The 26,090-nt window shown below is 39.8% G+C and overlaps 3 protein-coding genes across 4 annotated transcripts; 1 reads left to right on the top strand and 2 right to left on the bottom strand.

Moving 5' to 3' along the window:
* Positions 1-7,876: 7,876 nt before the first annotated feature.
* LOC113169863 (tubulin-specific chaperone cofactor E-like protein) lies at positions 7,877-16,705 on the bottom strand. Of its 2 annotated transcripts, none has more exons than XM_026371609.1 (9): positions 16,637-16,705; positions 15,510-15,576; positions 13,829-14,001; positions 13,562-13,701; positions 12,114-12,295; positions 11,618-11,874; positions 11,385-11,511; positions 11,116-11,232; positions 7,877-9,027 (listed from the first exon to the last, which is right to left on the bottom strand). In XM_026371609.1, exons 3-9 carry the CDS (start codon positions 13,965-13,967, stop codon positions 8,664-8,666), a joined length of 1,326 nt encoding a protein of 441 aa, XP_026227394.1. In that variant the 5' UTR covers positions 13,968-14,001; positions 15,510-15,576; positions 16,637-16,705; the 3' UTR covers positions 7,877-8,663. The 2 variants fall into 2 exon arrangements, with proteins under 2 accessions (XP_026227394.1, XP_026227393.1); XM_026371608.1 differs by having other exon boundaries at positions 13,562-13,704.
* A 2,497-nt stretch (positions 16,706-19,202) lies between these two features.
* Positions 19,203-21,226, top strand: plekhb1 (pleckstrin homology domain containing B1). The gene is made up of 6 exons (XM_026372832.1): positions 19,203-19,239; positions 19,973-20,125; positions 20,472-20,574; positions 20,661-20,700; positions 20,871-20,961; positions 21,069-21,226. The coding sequence occupies exons 1-6, from the start codon at positions 19,203-19,205 to the stop codon at positions 21,200-21,202; spliced, it is 558 nt and encodes a 185-aa protein (XP_026228617.1). The 3' UTR covers positions 21,203-21,226.
* Positions 21,227-21,770: 544 nt separating this feature from the next.
* Positions 21,771-24,900, bottom strand: LOC113168790 (lathosterol oxidase-like). Its single transcript, XM_026369795.1, has 5 exons — positions 24,832-24,900; positions 23,955-24,172; positions 23,481-23,613; positions 23,292-23,392; positions 21,771-23,193 (listed from the first exon to the last, which is right to left on the bottom strand). Exons 2-5 carry the CDS (start codon positions 24,162-24,164, stop codon positions 22,735-22,737), a joined length of 903 nt encoding a protein of 300 aa, XP_026225580.1. The 5' UTR covers positions 24,165-24,172; positions 24,832-24,900; the 3' UTR covers positions 21,771-22,734.
* Between the last annotated feature and the right edge of the window lie 1,190 nt (positions 24,901-26,090).

The raw sequence follows: 26,090 nt of genomic DNA on the forward strand, positions 1-26,090 counted from the left end.
CTGGGGCACTAATGGCTTTAAGTGAGTAGGTTTGAATTGCCAAGGTCCTTGCGATGGCCCTTTGGGGCTGTTCAGTGCCTGGCTTGGCAAGCTTCCCATTGGCAATGTAGAGTGTACAGCCAACTTGGCAGATGTTACAATCACCATACAGCATTTAAACATAATTGTTTAATGAAACAGAAAGAAACTTCAAAAGGTATAATGAGTGGTTTGAAACACAAATGACTGCCAACTTTTCAAATAATTGGAAATATTGCAGGTACACATATGACATAGACAGTCTTCCTGTGGTATTTTGCACATGTAAATATGTAAATGTTTGTATTAAAAATAGTTCTGACAATTTGGGAAAGTGCTAATGAGCAGATAGCTGGCCTGCTAACAGCCAGTTGATGTCCATGGTCATCTCAGATAGCAGCTTTCTCACAATGTACAAATATCACATATTACTCTGTTGTGTTTTTACATAATTTACATACAATCATAATTTCTGGGTTAATGTAAGACTTGTTGCTGCCAAATGGAAAATGGAAAAGTTATTTTTTATTGGGGAATAAAAAGTTATAAGTTTACTTTACACAAATTGATAATAACGGGTAGATTTTGTTCAAGTTAAATTTTAAAGCCAGTGAAGGTTCAGAAAAAGGCAGCAATTAGACAGACAGGTGTTAATGTTAAAGTGTAATAACTAATGTCTGACACCCTAAATAGCCTTGAAAAACTCTATATAAAGGTTGAATGAATAACTACACACAGGGTTCAACCAATCTGTATATAAACAACCACAGCCTAAACTGATATTTATACTATAAATTAGGTATGTTAGGACAACTGGAGTGTTCTCTCAAAATTCATGTCTCTCTAATGAGTGAGTTCTATTCAGCTTGATGGTAAATTGTGTTCAGGTGTGCCAAGGTTAGTGGGCACTGCTGAAAGAAGTCTCATGTAATGTCATCAGCCTCTCATCATACAGTGTCAACAGAAAGATTATCACAACTGCTCTTCTGACTCTTGTAGCTCACCATCCTATCTGACTGGCATCAGCAAGATGCCTTTTAGCAGGGCAATTAAGATAAAGCCCCTGGGACTTACAAGATGAACAAGACACTTCTACATGTTTATCTAGTGGGCTCACACTCAAAGACAGAGACCTATTAGACAGACAGAGTAAGCTAAATGCTGCATCAAAGGTTAATCCACATGTTCAAGTAGGTTTATTTTATTTACAAATGTCATTTAAGGGTTAAAACTCAGCTGTTTACTTTATTTAATCCAAGCCTGTTTACTACAAAATAAACTAATAACAATAATAATAATAACAATAATAATAAACACTTGTACACTGTGTGCACAAGTGAGACAAAGTGTGCCAAGATGATTAAAGCATAAATAAACATAAAGAACAATACATATATATATATATATATATGGCAGGGGTATATGAAGCATAGATTCAGTATTAAAAAGTGAGACAAGTTTAGGTTCCTTCATGCAACAGTTCTATATAATAAACAGTTTATGAAATAATGTGGTGGAGTAAATGATGCACTCACCTGCCCTCAGAAGACAGACATCTAGCACCTCACTAACCTTGCAACCTTCACACAGCAGTCTCCCATCCAGAGGACCATCCACAGTGTGGTGCTGGTAGTGATGGAGGGAGTAAAACGATGCAGTGGAGGTGATAACTGCTGAGGTGATGAAAGGAGGGTATGTGGAGGAGTTGGATGTCCAGACAGAAGAGCTCTTATTGTCCAATTCCAGTTCCACAGAATTACCAGTAAGAGCAACAACAATCCTAAGGTTTGTGTATTTATAATGATGATGTCGTTAGAGGAGAAATAGCGGAGACTGAAAATCTCCTGTTGAAGCTGTGGAAAGAGCTTTGCCTAAAGGAGCAGGTGCAAACTTTACTTGGGATAGTGTTCAACTTAATCTGAGATCAGTGGGGAAGGGGGTAGGGGGGGAGGAGAGGGAGTTTGAGGGGAGGGACAGCATAGGAATCTGAGGAAGAGAGGGAGTGAAAGCAGAGCAATGTGTAAAAAGGGAAGAGGAGAGGTCAACGATCTGGAAATGATGGAGAGAAGTGAAGAAAATAAAGAGAATTACTGCCTCCAGACACATTATAAATGCATGTGACAAGGGGTGTTTTGCACAAAGAAACGCTCTCATACAGGATGAATGTCAGGCCTTTGGGCAGGATCTGTCAGTAACACCTGCAAAGTGCCAAGTGCTGATAAAATATGTTGGAAACACTGGCTTGTATCCTTCTCAAACACCAGCGTTTCAATGTGGCGGCCTTATTAATGTCTCAGTTAGCACCTGAGTGAAAATCATTTAGAGATTTCTGTGAAAATGGTCAGTGCACTCAGTACAGTTCAAGCTCAGGGTACCTGAGCACACAAGCTCATCAAAGTAGCAAAAAACAGAAACACACACACAGTCTGAAAACCTTGCTTTTCAAGCACTGTAGGTAGAGTTACAGAATTAACATGAGTCACTTTGGATACTCTGTGTACCTCCTTTTTTTTAATTAGGAACGGCCTCATTTACAAGGTTACACAAGACACTTTATTTCCATAGATGCTGGAGAGATAGCGGGGCAAAATCTCAGGTGGATCCACACTGATAGGGTCTGGGAAGGAGAGGGCAGTCAGTTGGGTCTTTGTTGCATGAGGACAGTGGAAGTAATTGGAGAGGGAGAGAGCAAGATGTGTGAAAGGCTCGAGGACTAAGGGCAGGCCCCGGGCTCCCATTAAGCAGCACCGAGTCTCTCTGCGGAGGCTTCTTTTATACCTCCCACATCTTGTTGTGTAAATGGTCACATACCCTTAACCAACCTGTGAAAGAGAGCATCACACAATGAGCAAGAAAGAAAATTAACAGTTGTGGATGGCCTACTGGGCTGGAGGAGCTTACTGAGCTAGTGGTCGGGTTTTGGGAAATGTCGAGGATGGCGAGAAGAGGGGAAACACCCAGACGGGCTGATATGCCTGATTTCTCGCACTTGAACTCTTGAATTCCCATTTACTGAAACTGATTACAGTCCAGAAATAAAGAAAACATGATGGGAAATCCCATCTCTTGTTTTTGAGTGGTGTCACTTAACCCAAGAGATCTAAAAGGAGATCAAATGCTTGAAAAAACTGACTTTAAATTAAGCTGGATGTGTAAAAAAGTTGCGTTTCCACCTTTGCGGTGAAAAGTCAAGATTGATAACTGCATATTCCAACCTCAACAAATAAGCCAAATGAGTGTGTTACTAAGTGCAGCACAACTTAGGTGGAAGTACAGTAGACTGACAGCAGTGGTCAGTAGATTAACACAATGAACACAAGTCAGGGAAACATTTCTATAATGTGACATATCATGTGGATGCAGAATGTAGCGATCACCTAATGCATTGTCTGGGCACAAAATTCAACATTAAAAAGCTCTAACAAATGGAAAGGCAGAGTCATTTTAATATTGCTGCTTTAAGAACTCAAGTCTAAATCAACCAGACAGTGTAAAACATGAGTTTCTAAATAAAAAGTGCAATACTGTTTTATACCACTGTTTTGTTAGTGGGGGAGATCCATGTGCCTTATAATGTCAGTGAGTGGAAAAACAGAAATTGCATCAAATGTTTCTATGTAGCAAGAAGCTGCTGTGTGGGAAAAGGGGCAAACTATCCAGCATCACAAGTTCTGGAGAATCCATCAAGCCTGACCTTCACAAAGAAGGTCCTGGACTGGATACCTGTTCAGCAGTCACATAATCCGTGGAGAGGGCCACTCTAATTCAACCCTCATGCCCAGCGGTTGGCTCTGCCCTGCCCTCCTCTCCTTCCGTTCCATTCACAATGGCGAACCTCCTTCCAGTAACCTAAACCTTACCCCAGTGACTCCTTCACCTCAACACACAATAGGCCCTGTTCAACCCCCCTGCCCTCAATCCCACTTCATAATGCAATGGGTCAAATCAGGGTACCAACTGCGCAACAAGGTGCTAGGTGTGATTGATACAATGCAACAAACATCCATCTTCAAACCGCAGTCTGACCTCCATTAGTGAACATCTCCGGGCTAAGTGACAAGAGTTGGGTTACGGCCATGGTCGGGGAATGATGCATTGTTGGTGAAAATGGTTGGGTCCACACTGGCTCTTTTACGCCCCAGTGGTCAGGAAATTGACATGTTAAGACTAATGCAGTGTATTTACTTACAATGACCATATTTAACTCCATTGGTAAATTAATCCCCGCTGGGGTTATCTTCCACGTGGAAGCCCTCAGCCTAGCAAAGCTGGCAGCTCTGTGAGGATGCACTTAAGCTTTCACTAGCATCACATCTGCTGTGCATGTGATGTGTGCATGATATCTGTTCAACCTATCCAACACTGCAGCTCTCAACATACAGCATTTAATCAATTCTGAACCCATTGTGCTAACTTGCCAGGAGTGCAATTGTGGATTCACGTTTCAAATTTGATGTCAGCCCACTTTATAGCCTTCGCCAATACATTTCACTGAGCATGATGGTGGTGCCAAATCCAAGAACAAAGTGACAACTAAAGGAAGTGAGAAGGAAGGAAGTAAAAGGATTCATTCAAAACAGTCACAACATCCACCACTGCTCCAAAGTTGAATAACACTAATAAATACACTAATTTGACTGCACAGTTTAAAAGCATCTATTGGTTAACACCTGCACTTCCTCTCTAGGGGATCAATAAGAGCTATCTTATAAAAAATGTGAAGAATACTAATATCTCTGAATGGCCCAGTGGCTCCTCAGTTCCCAAAACCCATGAAGGGGGTCCTGTTGGAGACATTGCATCGGACGTGGGTGTTTGTGGTGGGTGTCATAGATACCCCACACAGGATTAAAGCCATGCTTTTGGGAGAGGAGAAGGGGGAAAATAGAGGGAATGCCCCAGAAACACAACTCCGCCTGACACGTATGGAATGGACTCTTTGCAGCTCGACTTAAACACGCCTGCCAGAAAGAGAGAAGATCTGCAGAATCCTATCTTCTCCACAGCCAAGCATTCAGCCTGTGAAACAGAGCTGTGCATGCTGGTCATGCGTACATTCTGTCTGCAACATGAGCGATTTTGCTAGTTTCCAAAGCTCTATAGCTGGTCTTTCAATCAGCACTTTGAAATGGTCTACAGTAGGTAACATAACGTAAGCAAGCCAATTCATTTAGAAGGTGCACTTTGTTTTTTTGATGAATATTAAAAAATGACTCTTTCAATGTCTAAAAACTCCTAAGGATAATGAGACACTTAGTTAATTCCACATATTAACACAGTTGTGAATAAGATATGAGATGCAGTCTGCAGTAGCTGCAGAAGAAGTAATGGATATGAGATTAAGAATGACACTAAAAGTGACTCTGGCAGCAGGATGTTAGAGGTCCCAATGTGCAGCTGACTGTAAGTCAACATCCATTTTACATGCACAAAAATATACCCCTCATTAGATACAAAAATTTGCATTGAGCCAACAGAAACCTAACATGGGAAATAATGCAGACAAAATTAGCACAAAGGCATAAATCATTATTCAAGTACCAATTAGAGTGGAAACTACCAGTTAACAAATTCCCCTACAGTCAGCAAGCAGCTATACAACAGACAGCAGCTTCATGGACTCCTTATACTGCTGAAGGTTATGGTATATAGTTCATACAATGTGTAGTTCCTCTAAATTCGAAATGTTTACGGCTGTTAATTGAAAGAATTGGTATCAAAGAGGGTGGTGAGATTTATTAATCCTTAAAATATAATAATCCTTAATATAAAGATTTAACACTGTAACAGGCTGAGGTAATTATCATTTATTTCTTTAAGAGACGTGAAAGCACCACCACACAGTACACGTGTAACAATGTCAATTCTCAAGAAAGCCGACCAGAATTCAGTACAGAAAGCAAATTTCACAGAAATTAAACATTATATGTATCAACACAAGACAAACAGTAAATATGTAAATAACTTTGAAGTAAATTTTGTATTTGGTATAACTGACAGACAGGCAGAGTTGAGGGTGCACAGATATTTTAAAATGTCAAAATTTACAAATGTCAATAAACAACTTTCCCCCCCCTGAAATAACACATCCATTGCATGTTACATTAAATGTATCAAGAATTATGTGAACATGCAAAAAAACCAAACAAACAAAAAAAACCCCAACCCATTACTTCCCACGTATCCATTCAAACATAATATATTATATGTAAATCAGCCAAGACAGAAAAAACACACAATCTCCAGTTATCTACTACACAAAGTAATGTATCAAGCACCTGAACTCACTTTCACATGGTTCTGGTGTTGGTAAAACTAATTCTCCAAACCACATCTACACAGACTCTGTATGCATTTGACATAATAAACTAAATAAACCACAATGTTTTATTCAGTCTCTGATCTGCCTTCAACCTGACCTGCCTGTCTCTGGATGGCAAGCACAAGCAAAACAGCTTCATCGCATGACCTTATACAACTTTCCTGGAAGCCCTTCAGGTTTGTTAGTATTTGCAATTTCTTGGTCTCAAACATGCCAACTAACGCAAAATGTGACAACATTCTCCAGCTTCTTTAGCAACTCAGCATGTTTTATTCAAGAGGTTATTACAGGTATGTTTGTGCATCTATAAGTTCAGCACTCAGCGTCTAGATCCTGGGTTGTAATCCACTGGATGGTGGTGTCATTTAAAAGAGGAGTTGTCGACTACTGTCTGCATCAATTCAGCTAATTGGAAACTGCAAAACTAAACATGTAGCCATGATAACAGGCTGTGCTCTGCCCACAGTGAGGACAAGCTCCTAAAAATAAGTTTCACCACTGCTCAGGAGCTTTCATGTCTTGCCTGCAATATGACGGCTGGTCAAGATGTGTCACCACAACAGCACTAATCACCATTTTAATCACGAATAGGCAAGGATAGCCAGCACTGGAGCCTGTTCACAGGGAACTGGAAACCAGAAGGTAAAATTGTGACTATAACACACACAAAAAGTGCATGGAAACAATTCTTGCTCTCTCCTGGTGTATAAACGTGTACCCTAAATTCACATATATCTGAAAATAAACAAAATCAGTACTGCTCTGTCACTTTTTCTTTCTAAAGGAAACTCTGACAGGCAGTCATCACCAATGTGCCCCAGTGGAAAGGTTTACAACCCCTCGTCGTGTGAAACAGCAGAAACCAAGTGTCAGGTTTGTGAGACGGATGTAAAGAAGAGATTGAGGTGAATAGGTGAAGGGGGGGTGAGAACCTGTTGGGTGAACACATTCTAACCTAAATGCTGCGGAAGTGTCCGTGACACAGCAGCTGGTGTGCGGTTACCATACAGACTGGGCCTCAACGTTTCTCAGCTGCTTCTGCAGGGAGGGAGAGCTGCTCCATTCATGGACTGGACAGCCAGAAGACCTGCCGTAACTTGAGCATCAACACTCTTTCTTTTCTGTCCCAGACCCAAGCTCACCTCAGACTTGTCTCGTTTTTTCTGCCGGGGCGTCTCGACTGAGCAGCAGCAGCCGTGTGCATTTGTGCATCAGCTTTGGGTTATCTCAGGATATTCAACCAGTGAAATTTACTGGTCTGGGAAGAACAGCAAGAAGTTAGGGAAATTTAATATTATTTATGCTCACCACTGTGTTTCTCAATAATAATAATAATAATAATAATTCAGCTAATTTGCTATATTTAAATACAAAAGAAATAAATTTAATGCTAATCACAGATTTTTTTTCTCTGCATAATTGTTGTTTGTCTACATACTTAAACATATTCCCCAATTATTGGCAACACCCAGATGTGAAAAAGGTCATGTGAAGACTTTACGTTTGGTGAATTAAGGCTCATTTTTTGCCAGCGCGTTTGTGTTTAAGGATTTGATTTCTATGCATGGTTCAAACTGTATACTCCCAGTTCTGTTCACCGCTGACACTGCGTATTTCCTAATCTTCTACTAACAGAAAGTGAACAGAAAAATGGAGAGAAAACACCAAAGAGCTGCTGATTATGCTGCAGAAAAGCCAGCCAAGTCATTAAGAAAACATAATGAAGAGTGTAACTACAGAGCACAGCAGCTGGTAGCCTAAAATCCAATTTTCATCTGAGCATGTGGATCATTGATATTTTTTTAAGTACAACTTTCACTGTTGAAATAAATATTAGGTCCTGTGCATGGTGAACATTCAGCAACAAGTCAGACAACATGGGGGAGTTTAACCCTAAAATTTTATCTAATCAGACAAAGAATTATATTATAATATACAATATAGTTATATTTAAATTCTTAAATGATATTATATATATATATAACTATATAGTAGTTTTGGTTTAAAAGGTTTGTGCAATTTTGCTTTAACAATGGCAACTGTTTGTTTCAGATGGCTACCTGCACCACGCTTTGATTCAAATAGCTTTTTTATAAATGAGGTGTAAACTGCAGTCTTAGATCAGGCCACTTTAAGCATAAAAATGTGCGACGTGAATGTGAAACTCCTATGTGCAAATTTACTATGGTTTAAATTTGTTCAATATGGTGGAGCAAACATCTTTACATTCAAAGCTAAAATGTCACTCTTTTCTTAATCTAAGAAAGGCTCTAGTCAAAGCTTAGTATCCAGTAAGTGTTCATTATTTAAAACTCTCATTCTTCTAAAAGCAGAGAGGCCCCTGACTGGGCTCCTGGCTGCAGCGGCTTTTCACTTTGGGCACTACAAGGATCTCGTCACCATCTCGAATGCTGTAGGAATGGAGGGCCCGGCTACCGCACTTCAACTCCTCGGGTCCAAAGATCGAACACATCTCTCTGTTAATGTAGAAGAGTCTGATCCCGTTGGTGGGCAGCTGCAGCAGGTCCCTGAGGTGTTTCTTGAGGTCGACCACTGTCTGCTCCAAACTGAGGCTGACAGCCTCCACCCTCTCACCACAGCGAACATCCACCACAGTGCAGCGGGGGCTCAGGTCCACCTCTGCCAGCGGGGCCAGCTCACCATACTTGGATACAAGGATGTGGTACCTGGGAGAAAGCAGGGCTCGTGTCAGGACTTAAATTTACAGACAACAGGTGGGTGAGAAGAACAATATAAAGGTGTTGATGATGACTGATGATGAAGAATATTCTCTGATTTGAATATCTTTGAAACAAAGAGTTCAGCTGTTGACACACAACAAACCAAGGGCTGCAGCATTAATTCTTTCTCATTTTGATCTATTTTGTTACTTGCACTCTTTTTCAACTACTGCCAGAAGCGTTTTTTTGCTACATCTCAGTTTCTTCTTTTTACTGTAATAAGCAAATTAAAAGTAAGCCTAAAAACGGGCGAATGAAAACATACCTCGAGTGTGTTTAAGAGGCAGAAGAACACAAAGTTCTCTCCCTATTACTTTCCGTGAGAAAGCTCTTAGTCACCTCAGGGGAATGCGTGCTTGAGATAAGGACCAGGAACGATTAAATAAAATCCAGGAGAAAAGACCTATGCTTTCAAAGCTACTGTAACAGCTGGGCCAATCAAAGCAATTTCCCTTCCCTCCCCAAAACTCCTCCACAAAGCCGGTGCCCTGGACTGAGGTTTCTGGCCAAAACTTGTGGTCCACCATGGGAATTCTCCTCTAACGCCGCAGTGTACAAAGTGCCATTCTGAGAGAAGCTATTTAGATAAAAGGCTTCATTTACCGTGGTAATGGTTTAATGAGACAAATAATGCTGCAGGTGATAACAAGTCAGCATGTCAATTGTCTTTTCCCGCATTCTTCGATAATGGACAGAAAACTAGAAGCAGAAACAACAGCTTTTGGAGCTCATACAGAAACTATCCAGCCACATCTTACAGTAGTCAGCTTTTCTGTTGGTGTGTCATCCTACCTCATTCTCTCCTTTTTGCAGTTCCCTAGTTGAAAGATGACCTGCATAAATAGCTTAAAATGTTGGTTTCCACTCTTCTTTCTCAGAACAACCATCAATATCCACTGTTCCTTGCCCAGTCCCTTTTCAGTCCCTCTCTACTCATTCTACTGGATACTCCGATTCTCAGATTTCTGTTTCATCCCAGACCCAGTCTCTTTTTCTCGTTTCTTGCAACTAATCCTTCCTGTGGAGCCAACACATTATCCACATTTCTCTGTACATCTTTTTTTTTGTTAAGATTACTGAGGTATATCAGTATCGATCAGTCTGATTTAGGGTTTGAGTTGTGTTTATACTTTTCCACATCCAGGCCATGTCATATGTGCCTACCTGAGAGCCGGCTCTATTTGAATGGAAAGGGGATAGTGGTGTGTTCACTCCTTACTGAGCATGTCTGACATCCCTATAACACACACATATAGTCACAGTGATCCCCAACCTTGGACCTGCAATAAGAACCTGGCTTCGAACCAAGGAGTGGCCCATGGCGACTGGTAACATGAACATGTCTGAAGGCCTCTGGATGGCTGCAGTGGAGTATGATGTACAGAAATGAACCTGTGACGTGCGTTCACATGCAGAAGAGCAGTTTGTCTAAATACCATAATAAAACCATAATAAGCAAAACATGTCATAGCTATGAGTCCTATAGTGTGCCCGCTCAAGTGATCAATCAACCTCTCAACTTAAGATTTGTGGTGTATGGCAAGGTGTATACATATAAAAAAAAAAAATCAACCTGCTACCTTCTGTATCAGTTTTCCAATCAGAGAATTCCCAGCACAAAGGACTCATTGAGCAGGGAGAGACTGGTGGCATTGTCTCCCAAAGGTTAGTTTCCCCCAGTCAGGGACTACACCTTCCTTCACAAATCCCTCCTGAACATTCTGCTGAGGTTAAGTGGAATGCAGTCGGTGAAGAACGTGGGCAATTATTTGTTCGTTGTCAGCCCTGAGGGGAGCTTTCCAAAATTACAGTTAAAAAAAAAAAAAAAAAAGCAGCAATGCCTGCAATTTCCTGGTTTTCTGCACAAATTGGCCATAAAATGTGATCTGATCTTCACCAAGAAAACTAATAGCAACTAATAACAACAAACTAATATACAACTTTATTTAAATCTCTTGTCTGTTTCGGTGAACATTCAGGTAAATAAAACTGTGACAACTGTGTTTGTATACTACATGCTTATGATTTCAGTACCTCTCAGCAAGCTCCTGTTGTGGGCTGTCCTGGTAGAACCTTATGAAGAACCTCTCTGAATCCTCCCTCTCTCCACTACATACCACACTCCCATTCAACAGCACTACTGACGGCAACCTGCAAGCAGGAGGAACAAGCCATAGGTTCTACAGGTTCATTTGAAAGTATGAAGATTAAACAGGGAAAAAGTAAAAAATGCTATTTTATTCTTCTTGTTTAAAGCAGTACTTTTTATGTATGTATGTATAAATGTATAGATTTAGTCTCACTGTGCTAAAAGCAGTCTTCGTCTATCCTCAGTTGAGTAAGGCTGCAGTAGAGGAATCCCCATTGCTTTGACTTCCTCCAGTTTAGGGAAGAAATTCAGCCTTTCAATGTCCTCCCATTTACTAAGCCCTGAAAAACATTATAGTTTTAAGGTTACAATGAATATTTGAGTACATGCCCTGATTAATGGACACTAACAGGTGGAGGTGTGCAGTGTTCATTATGCCCTCCAGACCTGAGTTGTTGAGGTTGATGCTGCGCAGGTTGGGAAAGAGGCGCTGCAGTGTTTCCCGAGTGTCTCCCACCGAGTTCACACTGTTATTAGCCAGCACCAGTGTGCTCAGACAGGGGTACATCAGCCCAAACTTCCTCACTTCTGCCCATTCCTGCAGCTGGTTGTCTGTAATCTGCAGCAGGCGTAGTGACGGACAAGGCGTCTGGGATTCTGACACCACGTTGTAGCTGTTCAGGCACAGGAAAAGTTCCTCCAGTCTGCATAATGAAGTATGGGGAATTGGTTACGTTTCAGAAATATACATCAGGTAAAATAGTTATGACCTTCTGTTTAATTATGTGGTTTTTAACCCTTAAACTGTTAGATTAAGAGTTTTTGTTTAAATTATTTAATGCTGGTGTCTTTCTACTTTTATTATGCTTATTATGCTTTGTCATGTTGTGATTTCATCAACAAGCACAACCAGAAATATTTTCAACATCTTTTCACTACTTACTCTGGTGTATGTCGTGTGAGTGTGTGCACAGTGTCCCAGCTGACGTGGGTGTTTATGAGCACCAGTCGCCTGACCCGGGAGAAAACGTCAGCCATGCTGGGCTCCAGCTCCACGCCACCCAGGGGGTTCATGCTCAGATTGAGGAAGTCCAGGTGGGGAATGTTTGAAACAATCGTGCAGATCTAGTGACCGGCAAGTATTAACAGAACTGTGATTATGATAATTTGGCTTTTACCACACAATAAACAGACCTTTAAGATGTTTATCATGTATAAAAACTAACCTACACTGACTGGCCACTTTGTTAGGTACAGTACACAGAATGCAATCCCATCTAACAGGAGGTGTTTCTAATGTTTTGCCTTATTCATGTAAATAAAGATTATAATCTAAACCAACCTTCATCCCTTCTATATTCTTTCCACTAATTCTCAGCTTTCTAAATCCTTGAATAAAAGCTTTTCAATATTTTAAAACCTTTCAATATGGATATACTGTATTTAAAACATCCCATCCAACCACAAAAATGCAATTCTTTTCAGCAATTCTGGACGACTTGGAAGCAATTAACGATGTGATCTCTTGCTGAAAGGGACGCTATGACTGGCTTTAAATGTGGCAGGTGGCTGCTCTCCCCTGATTACAGTGCTGCATAATGTCACTGCATCTTTCAGTGGTATGTAGTACAGGACTGTACCAGCCTATGTTCAACAATGATTATAACCTTGTAAAAAGTCAAATTCGTTGCAGGGCGTCTGTATTAGATTGTACCTAATAAAGTGTCCAGTGAGTGTAGATTAGTGTAATAAATGTTAGTGAAGGATTTTATGTCTCATCGTTTTAACTGCATTTTGGATATCTGGATCAACAGCAGGGCAAAAGTAAAAAAAAAACAAAAAAAACCACACTGTCATTAGTTGCTTGTAACTTTGTTTTCAAGAGTCAAACAGTTTACACGTCCTCCCAGATCTGAGCAGATAGGTTAAAGTATCATTAGTGGCTTTAATTAATCCACTTTTCAACATTTCAAAAATAAATTATTGAAAAATATTTTTACTACAGGAGCTAGAAATACCACATACTGAATAGTTACTGTTTCATAAGGTGGAAGGAGGTTTATTCCTGTCTCTCTCTTTGGCAGTTACAAATGACAGAGGCCTCCATGTCATGTGTACTGCAGTTTCAAATACTACTACTGCTGAAGGAATCAAATTGCCAACCTGACCTATTTTTTCATTCTACTGTAGTAACTACTAAATTCTCAAATAAAAGATGGTGTTCAAATAATATCTGAGTCTCCAAAAAAGCTAGGCCAATTATTAAATAAATAAGGTCAGACTCATCATCATCATCATCATGACTCTGCTGTTGTTATATTTTTGGAAGTTAAACTCCAGGCTGTACGACTGTCTGGATTTCCAAACACCTAGTATGTGAAGAGCACCCACCTCTCCCCAGTCTTTAAGTTGATTATGAGACAGGTCCAGCTCTACCACATGAGCACAGAAAGTTGCAATGTCCGACTTTTCACCAGCTTTACTGATTCCACAGCCATTCAGAACCAGTATGCTGGGCAAGAAGAGGCGATCTGCTGAGAGGATAACTGATCTCAGTTCAGCCAGTCACACAGACTTTACACTCTGAACCCCTGTGATTGGCAAAAATGTAATGATCTAGGGTGATCAGTGAAGCTGGGGTCACCCATCAACTCTCACCTTTGACAGGGGATCCTGGAGGACTGGGCAGAAGCACTACTCCAATGCCTTGGCCATATGGGAAATTCTCTGGGTTGTACTTTTCACTAAGGACTTGGACAAAGGTATAAACCTCCTCTTCATCAGAGGATGTCTCCATAGTTGCACCCCTGAGCAGATATCCGAGGGAGAGACTAAGAAACAAGAACATGTAACAGTTAATGTTTTTAAAGAAAGTAAAATGTACAATTCGTACATGGTTGAAATGATCAAAACCCACTTTAGGAAGCTTCTATCATTTGTGCACATTTGTTCCTACTGAAAAAGATTAAATAAATAAATACTTACTTTTACAAAGGTTAAATCATTAACTAGAGAGTCTGGCACAGTAGATTTTGGCAAACATTCCTCTAACAAATGCCAGGTCTAGTAACTTTTACAGGACATAAGTAAACTAAATCTGTCACCTGTCATTGTTTAAGTGTTATGATTCCCTGATGTAATTAATGTGTCTTTATGTTCTGTATAGTGTTCCAACACTGTGCCAGTTATTCATTTCTTAGGATGTTATCTGTTCTCCAAAAGCTTTTCTCCTTGTGGATACTTTTAGTCAGTCTGTCTGCCCGTCAGTCAATCATTCATGCGTATGTCAAGGGCAAAGGGGCATGCAGGACCTCCCCCCCCTCTACAAAAACAGCTAAACAACTGACCAGAACTGTCAGGACTCAACATGACTGCCTCTGTCAACCTGATTTAGACGCCTAACCATTTCACTTTGTCTGCTGGCAGAATTTTTTTTTTGCCTGAGACCAGTGTTGGGCTATGTGCACGTTTGATAAAAGGTTCTAAAAATAACCCATCACCATTACAGAAGAACCTCCATGACATGTAAGCAGAAACGTGAGAGCCAAAGCGGCACTGACACAAGCAGGTGCACAGTTGACAGCTGAGCCACGTGTTAATTCTGATCTGAAGTTTAATTGAAATAATTAGTCAACGGGCTTATTAGAAAATTAAATTTAAAAAAAGTAAAAGTAATCAATTAACCTTTTAAGCAAAAAAAAAAAAAAAAAGTTAAATTAGGCAAATGTCTGAATGTGCAGCTTTTCTTTATTTGATAACTACAATTTAAATATCTTTGGATTTGGCTGGAGAATAGAAACAATTTAAAGACTTTAGGCTCTAGTAAGTTGTGTGTATTTAAACACAAAGACAGAAAACCAGCCTATAAGTTATGCGATATCTCATGTGTTTTAACTATTTTTGACGTACATGCCTCTCTCTACCTGTTAATATGAATATGTTGTCATTGAAGCGCTTGTAGCGTTATTTTGAACAGATGAATGTCGCTGTCTTAAAAGTTTTGGTGAATTAAGGTAACGCTTGAAAATAGTTCATCAGTGTCATCAGCCCACATCATATAATATTGCCCTGCTTTGATCTGGTAGTATTCAATGATGATTAACTTTTACATTTGTGATGACATGGACTTTGTCCACATACAGAATCCAGGTCCCAAGAACTTGTCGTTTCTCTTCATCCGTGATCAGTCCTATCAGTTTCAGACAAATGGGGTCTGATCATCTTAAACTCAGGGCACCTGAAGTGGTGCGTTTGCCAAATGATGGTGTGTTGCATCCGGACCCTGTCTGATGTTTCTGCCACGGACAGTTTCTCATTACACAGATCCTCTGATTCTTACCTCTGATGTGGACGAGACCAAAGGAGAGCCTGCTTTCAGCAACACATCAGATCACATGCCTGCTCCCCTGATGAGAGAAATGGATGAGGAGAAAACTGATTAAGCAGCAAGAGAAAACTCACTAACGTACAAGTAAATGTAAAATCTCTTCAACAGCTTTGCAGTATATCAAGAAACATTTACACAGGAAGACAGCGTTTACTCCACATCAAAAGCAGTGAAACCTGCACTATGTGACTGACAAAAGGGAACCTAACAGCTGGGTTCCTGACAAGAAAAGAAAAGAAAAAACAAAAACAGTGGCCACAAGGTAGTTTGGGTGTGATGCAGTCTTTTAGAAAAGGTCTGATAAACATATGGCAGACTAGCCTCACACTGTCATTTGGGGAAAGGAAACAATCCGTTTGAAATATGTCAGTATAATATTACCTTGACCTGACCTTGTGGGACGACTTGTAGCTCTTACAAAACGTTTTTCTTGGACAATAGCTGCTGTTTTGTTTAATAAAAAGCTCCACTTCAACCTGCTCACTGCTGCCCTCCACGGTCCACTAGCAACCACAACAAACTGACTTCACGAGTTGGCTGTCGTTTCAGAAAATAACAAATAACTTTAATTCATACATGAATGCCGAATTGCATAGCGACCCTCATTCCCCCATGGGAAGCCATTAGTGTCACCGTATCGGTCACAAACATGTGGTGATAAGCAAAGACGCTGTAAACGAAGAGATTTTAACACGTAGGTCGGCGAAACATTTTTCAAGCCACACAGCTCGACGCGTTTGGAGCTGCTGGTGGTGGTGGGGGGGCTGCTTTTAGTCCAGGCCTCGTTACGTAGCTAATGCACAAAAACAAATGGATAAAAAAAAATCAACACTGATGCTATCACAGTAGCAGAAGATAATTTATAAATTCACAAATTAAACGATAGGACAGTCAGCCTCCATAAGAGGAGCAACGCGTCCGAAGTGCCAAACTGTGCGGTTCACGGCTCGGTAAAGATGAGATTTCAGTGGCTGCAGCAACTGAGTCATCACCACCCGAGCTAGCACCGCATTTAACGTTAAATAGTGCATGTTTTAATCCATTTTGTGGTCGTTTTGTCACGTTTTGGTCGCACTCACCGTCTCCGGAGCCCCCTCGCTGCTGTGTTTGTTTTTGTTGTTCTTCGGTTAGTTGACAGTTTAAGACACGCCCACCCCGGAAATGACGTGTTTTAAATGTCTTGTTTTGTTTTTACATGAAGAGTTAGAAAATAATTAGGAGGTCATCTCTCGAAATATATTTATATCTAGCTGTTTTATAAGAAAATAAACTAAGCTAAGGTGTCAAAGCCAAATGAATTGAGGCACCTGAAGGATTAACTAGCTCACTGCCTGCTCCTGATGATGATGATGGTTTTAAAGTAAAACTGAAATCTGCCTCTGTCTCAATGCTTTCTTAGAATAACTTTAATTTTATACAATATAATGTTGTAGTATCATATTGTAGTGATGTAGCTATAGTAGTTGCAGATGCTTTAAAGCCAGACTTTAAATATAGTGTTTTAAAATGTAAGTGCAATAACTCTAAACTTAAATGTGCATGATATTATTATGGTCCTGGGTTCACTGTAAATCTTTAGCAGAAGTAGAAGATTTTGTTTCCTATCGCTCTGTTAAAGTTTATTCGACATTTCTGCATTGATTGGCTCAAAGAGAATGAGTTACACGTTGTTTTTTTCCCAAGTGGAGGGTATGATGTAAATATTCAATGCAACAAGATGAAAGAAGTAGATGTAGAAAGATTTATTTTTTTAATTAGTAGTTTAAAACGTAATTAGAATATAAAAGTCACACTGATAACAACTCATTTAACATTTTAAACTTATACCATTACATTTTTATGACAGAAAATGTATATTTAATAGTTAAATAGACAGACAGTTTTCAAAATGTAATCAGACAGAGAAAAGTGTGTTTGTCTGATTTTTATCCACACATTTTACTTTATTTAATTTAGGGTTTATTTTTTCTTCATTGTTGGTGATGTGCTTAAGAAATAGGCCTACTGTATATTTGACTGTGGTTTTGTGGGATTACAATAAATCTATCTTAACCTACCAGCAGATGGCAGCCATGTCTACGGTCTGTTTACATGTATGTAACTTTGATCATGCAACTTCACTGCAGACTTTTTCAAGGGAAACTGTGGATCCATTTGACAGTTTAACACATGCCACATACCCCGGAAATGTCTTTTGATCTTTTGCTCTTTTTCTACTTTGGAGCAGCTAAAGTCAGTGAATCAATTATGTTAATTAATTAATTTAATTATTAAAGTTATTTTAACCTGTGTCTGTTACCTTATGGTAACATATGAGATTATCTTCAGTTAATAGCAACTTATTCCACATCATGCCATCGAGTTCATGGTCTACTTTATTTCAGTTGCACGTGGAGGCAACAGCAGTTGTGACAGAGAGGGACCAATGAAGAGCAAAAAAGTGAGCAGCTAAAAATCTGTAGAAGGTCAGAGGTCAGCAACACCTTTATAAATAGGTGCTTATTAAATGTTGTGAGTTTTGTGCCTTTATTATCATTTATATTCTATATTTTTCTTTTCCTGAGAAAGAACAATCAAGTCAAATTATTGTCATTTAACACAGTGTAAAACTGGTTATATCCAAACTTAAAGTAAAGCTAAAATATGTGTGACCTGCAAGATATCTGACAGAGCTGCTATGAAAGGCCATGGTAAAAAAAAAAAATGTTATGTTATTTTCAGATAGCAGCAGCTGCTCTTTCAAAGATGAAAACCTACCTAATAGATGGTGAGAGCTGAGTCATCAGAGCTGAGTGTGTGGTCTGGTTCAGTGTCTGTCTACGGGACAGATGGATGTGAATCTGTAAGGTTCGCTTGATATCCAGTGCACTTACAAAATTACATGCAGATGCAACAATTCGAAGCTCCCCTAGAACCTTCATATCATGTCAAATTACATGCTTTCAGCAGCCATCTGTTTGATCAACAGGGATGCAGCACAAATGTTACAGCTGGTGTGCGTCTCTGAAGACAATGACCACAAATGAAAGAAAACACTGGTTTTAAATTAAGAAATGTATAATGAAGTGACACCAGCTGATACAGAAGAGTCCAGTAGTTTCCCTACAAGTTATAAAAGAAAATGATGTCATAATTATATCATGGACAGACATCCTGGGAACACTCTCATAACTGACCTGGGGACTGTTACAATTAGGCTAATCCTTGTGTTGTTATTTCAGTGCTGGGATTAACTTGAAAGAGCGTGCTTGACACGTGGACAGAAATGAACAGCACAGAACACGTGGGAGTTTAGTTTACAAGCATCTCATACAAGCAATGATGGTATGACCAAGGTATGGTAGTGTGCAAGTCAGGAAGCCAGAAAGTCTAGAAAGAGCGAGGAAGATGAGGCTGGGTGAGAGGGCGTGGCCAAACACTTAGTTAATCCAGAATGATCCTGTGAGTCAACCTGAGTCCTGGCCAAAGCCAGATTAATCTACCGGTGCCTCATCGTCTGTGGGACGCAGGGAATATAAACAGAGGCACAAGAGTCCAAAACCAGATGATGAGTCTGTTAGCTCTGTAAACACTGACATTTCAATTTCTGCGCTTGCTGTATTTGGAACATCATTATCACCATAATTGAAACAACAGCAGAGAAACATGGCACTCCTGAGGTCTGGTTGGCTTTGGAGAGAAAGTGAGTACATACTGTTTTTTTACAACTACAATTTTAAGTTACAATATTATAATATGGAGAACAAACCTAGTTTTCTCCATCTAAACTGCTGCTGGATGATGATTCCACATTAACTTTAGGGTTTTACTGTAAACTTTTCTTCATAAATTGAACTAATTATGCTTTATTACAACACTGACAGATAACAGGAAATGAGAGGAGTGAGAGATGGAGAATGACAGAACCAGTGTCTCTGGAAAGAACTGAAGTGTGGAAAAAAGTAGCTACAACAAACAGACCTGAACATGTTTTCTGTTTGTGTGTTTTCTGCTTTAGACCAAGTGGAAATTTAAAAAAAATTAGCAAAGACTTTAAACAGATATCTTGGCTGTTTGAATATTTGAATGTCCAGTCACAGAACGATCAATCCAACTATCTCCAACCATTAACTTTCATCAATTTTCACGAATGGTGACCGTGTTATGTACGAACTAAAAACAAACATGTTGGTGCCCTCTGCTGAACAAGCAGCAGGTTACAGTGACACGGTTTTCAAATCACCTGCATTCGAAGCAGTTTAGCAGCAAACAAGCTGTACAGGAGACATTTTTACAATATGTACCCATTATAAAACTCTAGCCTTTGTAACTTAATCCCTTAATTAATCTCATAAATACTACTGTACTGTGATGGCTTTGGGATTCTTACCAATCATACAACAAACATTTCACTGCACTGCGTTTTCGTTCTCCAGCTTCTGTCCTGAAACGCTGGAAGTTAAACTGGTGTGACCTCTGGATCGATGGCAGCCTGTGCTTTTACAAGACTGACAGCAGGCGAGAGCTGGAGCACCGCATCAGCCTCAAGACAGCATGCGTGGACGTGCGTTCTGGCCTGGAATGTGGAGGTACAACACGGGAATATGAGTCCATTATTTATAGCCAGGTGTGACTGAGGTGCTAAAAACTAACTTGGCTCTATCTGCACGGCACATTTAAAACGAGTTTGTAACTTGTTTCATTTGATATTATAGAAAAAATGGTGGTGTTCAGTGACTTGGCTAGTGTCCACACAATATGGAAGCTTAAGCATTATGCATGTCTATGTAATTTATTGTGTTATTGCACATAGTATGTTGGGTTCTTACTATATATATATATATCTGTAAATATTGCATTGAATAATGTATGTTGAAATGAAATATGCAAATAGAAATGACTGAGTGAATGACTTGTAACTTGGCTGTACTGTAGGTGTGACACCACCAGAGAGTAATCCCAGGGAGAATCTCATCGTGGTGCAGCTTAAAGACGGTTCAACAGTCCACCTGTGTGCTAACAGTGAAGATGAGTCTATGTAGGTACTCTCTCTTCACTCCTGTCTGTTCTTCCTCCCTTTACAACTCTCCATAAATGTTTCATTTGTGTTCATCTCTTTTTCAGAGCTTGGAAATTGACTCTGCTCGAGACCAGGAGAAACCCGGTGAGTGATGAGTGCACTGGTGGATCTAGAGGTTTTTACAGGAGTTTTGGCAAGTGGTCCTATAGATCCACCTCTGGATGTGTGTTCAGTGAGAGAACTGAATCATTTCACTTCATCATCAGTGTTTGGTATTCAACTTCTGAAAGCTGTGGTTTGTCTCTCTGCTGTAGGTGTTCATGTATGACCCATATGACGATTCCTACCAGGCTGTCCCCCTCAACAGCTATCAAACTGTGTACATCACACCTGGAGCAGGACCAGGTACGTACCACAGTGATGGGGGGAAACTCCTTATTTACTTTAAATTGGAACCAGTCAACAATTTGACAAGGAAATTCAATGTATCTATTTTCTGTCTATTGTCTAAGGCACGCACCATGTTGTCGTTCAGAGGGACCCGTTTGATGGAGTAGCAGATCATCTAGCACTGGGATTACTGGCAGGCATGGCGGCAGGCGCAGCCATGCGATCCTTCCTCTGGATGCCCTTCTTTTTCTGCTGAGATGATCTTGATTACTGACGTGTCAAGGCTTTATGAGGCCTGTCTGTCTCACTAGACAGGCAACGCGACATCAGCATATGTAGAAATGCTTTTTCTTCATCTTTATCATCTTTTCAAATCACATCTACTTTAACAAACAGCTACATGCAGTATGTTTGTCACCATGTTCTTGCATATAAAACATTTGCTGATCAGGATGCTATGTAAAAATATGTTATGTTTTAGTTGTAAATTTTGTATCTGAATGTTCTTTTGCTGCATGAATTTTACAAGAAAAGTGTAGTTTGTAAAGTATACAGCCCACAGTAGAAAATAAATTGGTGCAGTGAATGGCTGAGCTAAGAAGTAATTGTTGCATTGCATTTTATAACCTACAGCATTAAGCTGTAAATACAGATTCATCTTCTAGTTTAATTACTATGCCAAGTTAAGTTCCACTGATATTTCCCGAGCTCTAGACCACAGTAGAGGGTCTTCATCAGCAGATGAAGCTTGCTCATTTGGACTTGTGTCACTAATAACACTTGAAGGATGAAGGATGTGTCAACTCAGGAAAAAGCCAAGCTAGTGAGGTGGGGTTGTTTTATCAAATGACAGTTTTCAAGGTCAATAATAAACCTTTAAAACAAACACATAACGGCTTTGGATCAAAAAGACTATTCAGTTCACATGTCTACAAAGCTATCCTCCTGACAAATTAGCAAAACCCATACACCGATCCATTTGAAAACTGCTTTTGAATAGACACCAAATTGTTTTTCATCCATGTTTATCAGTGTATAACATGGTGTCCTTGCTGTCACAGGGAATATGATAAAAGTGTAAAAATATCTTTCCTAAATCATCTAGAATTATAATCTTTTAATTAGTATTCACGGAAACAACATGGTTTTGAGTCAGTTAAAAGTCTGTAATAGCTACTAGCTAATCCATCAGATTTTCTCCGACAAGCATTTAAAATGATTTATGTGAGAATAAAGTTAGCAGAGCCCACAGGTCAGAGCAGCTACAATTATAGAAATTGTTGGAAAGAAAATAGAGATTTTCCTTTAAAGACAGCGCTGTCACATTTTTCATGAGCTCCAGTGATGAATTACTTGTTAAATCAAAGCTTTAGTCAAAGTCAGTCCTTGTGAAACCAGCCCCAGTCTTTAATCATGAAGTCACACTCCCTTCCACATTCATTTGTTTCTGTCCCTGTTAGTGTAGCAGCTCCAGTAGCTCCAACCTTCTGATGCTCCTTAAGTCTCTTCACTCTGCTGTTTCCTCATTTACGACAAAAGATTTGTGTGTGTTCCTTGCCCACTGGCACGATTGGTACGTCTATCCTCTAACAACATCAATTCACGGGCCGCCATGTTACATACACATCCTCCATTAGATCTCTAAATCTCACAATGGCTCATTTGGCAAATATATGAACTATTCTTCAGTATGGTTTCCAGGTAAGTATGGGTAGCTCATTGTCTTTAGAAAAATAGTTACAAAAATAGTCATCACTTTCAGCAGTTACTCACGACTCCACCCTACTGTCACTCCTCCTTACATGTGACTTCTTTCTGAACATGTCCATTTCCTTGCCCTTTCACTCTGTCGCTTCTTAACTTTCCCTCTGCTTGAAGTTTCCGGATCAGATCATGGGGGCCGTTCCCCATGAGAGCTGAGGGGTGCCTGTAGGAGCCTCCCAGACGGTCCCACAGTGTGAAATATTGCCCGTAGTTGTAGTCGAAGAAGAGGTGGTGGTCAGTGTGGTGAGCCGAGCCATTGACGACAGCCGTCAGACTGCTGGGAACGCGGTAGTCGCCGTCGTGGATAGAGATGGTCCAGATGTTGACGAAAACATACAGCACCAAATAGAGTACCTTGTGGAGCGGGAAAAAGAAGGGGTAGATGTGGTAAGGGAGTCCCTGCAAGAAGCCATCTACTGGATGAAAGGCATGACTGGCAAAGGGTGTGGGGATCTTCCATATGTGGTGTGGTTTGTGAAACGACTGTTGGGGACAAGAGAGCAGAGAGATTTTATTCTTACTAACACTTCAACACCAACCATACGTAATGAATTCAACAGAATAAACACAGTTGTGTTCACCTTATAGATAAGTTTGTGATGTAGGAAGCGATGAATCCAGTAGATACACATGTCAGTAAAAAACAGGAAGGAGATCATACTCAGGAAAAGACCGGGCCAACCTGATACGAAACAGACCATGTCAGCACCAAGTGTAAATATTAAGATAACACAACAAGTGAAAACTAGTGAGGTCATTATTCAACTTACCCAGTGGAGATTCGTCAACATTGTCGTACAGTTTGCTGTAACCTCTAACTTCAGCAAAAAATAGAGCCACCGTGGGAAGACTGATCCAGGGAAGGGAGGTTAAAGCATATTTGATCTCCCTCTGAACCTGATTCTAAATGGAAAAGCAAATATATATTTAAAAAGGAAATTATCAAACAGTCAGAAATAAGGGAATAAAAAAACTATTCTGGTGCAGTATCTATCTGTATGCCATTAGGTCTTGATAACCAGAAGTAAGTCTCAGGGTTATGGGACAGTTGCATAAGAGCATGGTAGTCATAAAACTATTAGTAACACAAAAAGGCTCCACCAATGCACTGGGCCACAATGTGCATTAGTATGTGCACTATATAAACACACAACTGTTACAAATATGTCCAGCCTGTGTCGATACAAAGTTCAGTTTGTTGCATGGAGTTCAGCAGTGCAGAAAATAACATACAGGCCTTATACCTCTAAGAAGTGTGGGTGTTTCATCAGATTATGGTCGAAGATGAAGTAGTAGCTGATGGCCCCCAGGCCGAGGTACAGGACTGCAGCCCCAAGGTTCGTCACCACAAGCAGGCTGATGATCTGCCGCAGAGCTCCGTCCTCAGGCCACGATGCAGGGTACACATACGGGGTGAAGACGTAATAGTCGGCAACATTCAACACAAGATCCATGGCTGAACCTGGAACACAGAGAGAAACTGGTCTGACACTTGAACACTACATCTCCCAGAAGCCCTGTTGCTTGTTGTCACTTCTTGTATGAATCCTATGTTAACCCATCAACCCTCTATTTAATAAAAACAAGTACTAAGTTAGCTGAATGTATTGTTGGTCCTGGATTTATATTAAATGTTAGTATAATTAATCACTTTGATTACTTCCAATAACAAAACAACAAAAACTATATTTATACATATATGTTTCCACAACTGGAGCTATAATACCTTCCCTAAACAGCTGGGAAGTTTTGTCTAACACAACAAATGAACAGCGAGTGAAAGGTAAAGGTGTTATTTACAGATCCAAGCTGCTCTTGACTTTGGATTACAGTCCACAGTTGTAATCACATTATTTGAGCCCTAAAGTTGCCAAACAATAAGGCATGCACACTTTAAAAACTATGCATGTAAGTTCATTGTGTGTCACAATAGAAATAATTAAGATTTCCCATAAATTAATGTGACAATGGTCCTGATCACTCCGCGTAACAGCTTTTTAGAAAGGAAGATAATTAGATTTCGTTAACAGACACAAATGGCTGCAGAACATGGTAATGTTAGTGAATAACAGAGTTTTGTAGTTTAATTGGTAAAACAAAGGTGATAATAAGTCACTGTACCTTGTGCGGGCGACTTGTTTCCGTACCAGCGACGGAGAGCTGCGTACTAAACTAAAGAGGACGAGCAGCCAATCAGAATAGAGTTACCTATTACCTCATTCACACACCAACCAATGAGCGCGCAGCTTTCCATCACCGCAGGTTTATTAGGATTTCTCATTGGCCAATTGGAGGATCTGCTCATGGTGCTACAGGAATAACGCTACCGCGCTTAAAGGTCCTGCTGCTGCAGCTGGACCGTGAGCTGGACGCTTAGAAATAGTCTTAGAAATTTACCTAGAGGCTGCAAATTACTCTAAACTTACAAACATGCGCATTTACACCGCCACAGACGAGCCCAAATGCGCTTGTATGAAGAACATGATACCAAACTCCCTTTAAAACATCTGTATTTATAAAAATACATATACAATACAAATACAAATACATATCACTTGGGTGTATATTTACAGCTATATGCTGACAGCCACCTCCATAGGTCAATTATATTAGTCTGTTATGATCCGCATGTCTTGGAACAATAATTTTTTTGTAGTTCTCTCAAATTATATTAAAAGTTCAATTTTGTTTTTATTGTACTAGTGAAGTTGCTGATCCAATTCCAGCCACAAAGTGTCGCCAGTGCTCTAAGGTATGAAATGACAAAGCTGCTGCTTTTGACACACTTCATAATAATGACAGTGTGTTCTAGTAAGAAAGATAAGTGAGATGTAATGAGATGAGTGAACTATGTCATACATAATATGAATTCAATTTTAGGAGTGACTGTTTATAGATCATAGATCCAGCTGTTTGTTTTTTATCCTATTTTGATTATTTAGGAATTGGAATTGTTTCCAATGAACTTTAATCCCTGAAAATAAAAGGTTTTGATCTTATTCTTATTCACTAAATAGCTGAGACAGGGCTGCACAGACCAGAAGACCGAGTTCCCCAGACAGAGACAGTAATGTTCATACAAGAGTCCACCAATTGAATGCAGATTTTATTTTATATTTCCCTAAATGCTGTTCCTACTGTACACTTTACCTATGCATTGTTTTGGTTACTATTATAGAAATGCTAGCAAGGATGTAATATTGTAATATTCTTTACAGTATTTTCAGATGTTACCCTTTGGCTGTAGCTACTTAATCTAACTTCTGTCATTAATATAATGAATAATCAATGAACACTAATTATTATTATTATTATTAATTCATAATAATTAATAAACTGACCCCATAGGGGCCCCAGGTGTTACAGTTGGAATTAGTAAA

Source organism: Anabas testudineus, chromosome 14, assembly GCF_900324465.2.
Source record: "Anabas testudineus chromosome 14, fAnaTes1.2, whole genome shotgun sequence".
Classification (NCBI taxonomy): Eukaryota; Metazoa; Chordata; class Actinopteri; order Anabantiformes; family Anabantidae; genus Anabas; species Anabas testudineus.

Bases quoted from the DNA above. Each gene is read 5' to 3' on its own strand.
- LOC113169863 (XM_026371608.1), bottom strand. From the start codon at position 13,967: ATGGAGACATCCTCTGATGAAGAGGAGGTTTATACCTTTGTCCAAGTC. The intron at 13,705-13,828 runs GTGAGAGTTGAT...TTATCCTCTCAG, and splicing joins TCCAGGATCCCCTGTCAAAG to CAGATCGCCTCTTCTTGCCC. The intron at 11,875-12,113 runs GTAAGTAGTGAA...TTCATTATGCAG, and splicing joins CTCACACGACATACACCAGA to ACTGGAGGAACTTTTCCTGT.
- plekhb1 (XM_026372832.1), top strand. From the start codon at position 19,203: ATGGCACTCCTGAGGTCTGGTTGGCTTTGGAGAGAAA. The intron at 19,240-19,972 runs GTGAGTACATAC...TTCGTTCTCCAG, and splicing joins TGGTTGGCTTTGGAGAGAAA to CTTCTGTCCTGAAACGCTGG. The intron at 20,575-20,660 runs GTAGGTACTCTC...TCTCTTTTTCAG, and splicing joins AACAGTGAAGATGAGTCTAT to AGCTTGGAAATTGACTCTGC.
- LOC113168790 (XM_026369795.1), bottom strand. From the start codon at position 24,164: ATGGATCTTGTGTTGAATGTTGCCGACTATTACGTCTTCACCCCGTAT. The intron at 23,614-23,954 runs GTATAAGGCCTG...TTTTCCATTTAG, and splicing joins AACACCCACACTTCTTAGAG to AATCAGGTTCAGAGGGAGAT. The intron at 23,393-23,480 runs GTAAGTTGAATA...GTTTCGTATCAG, and splicing joins TGTTGACGAATCTCCACTGG to GTTGGCCCGGTCTTTTCCTG.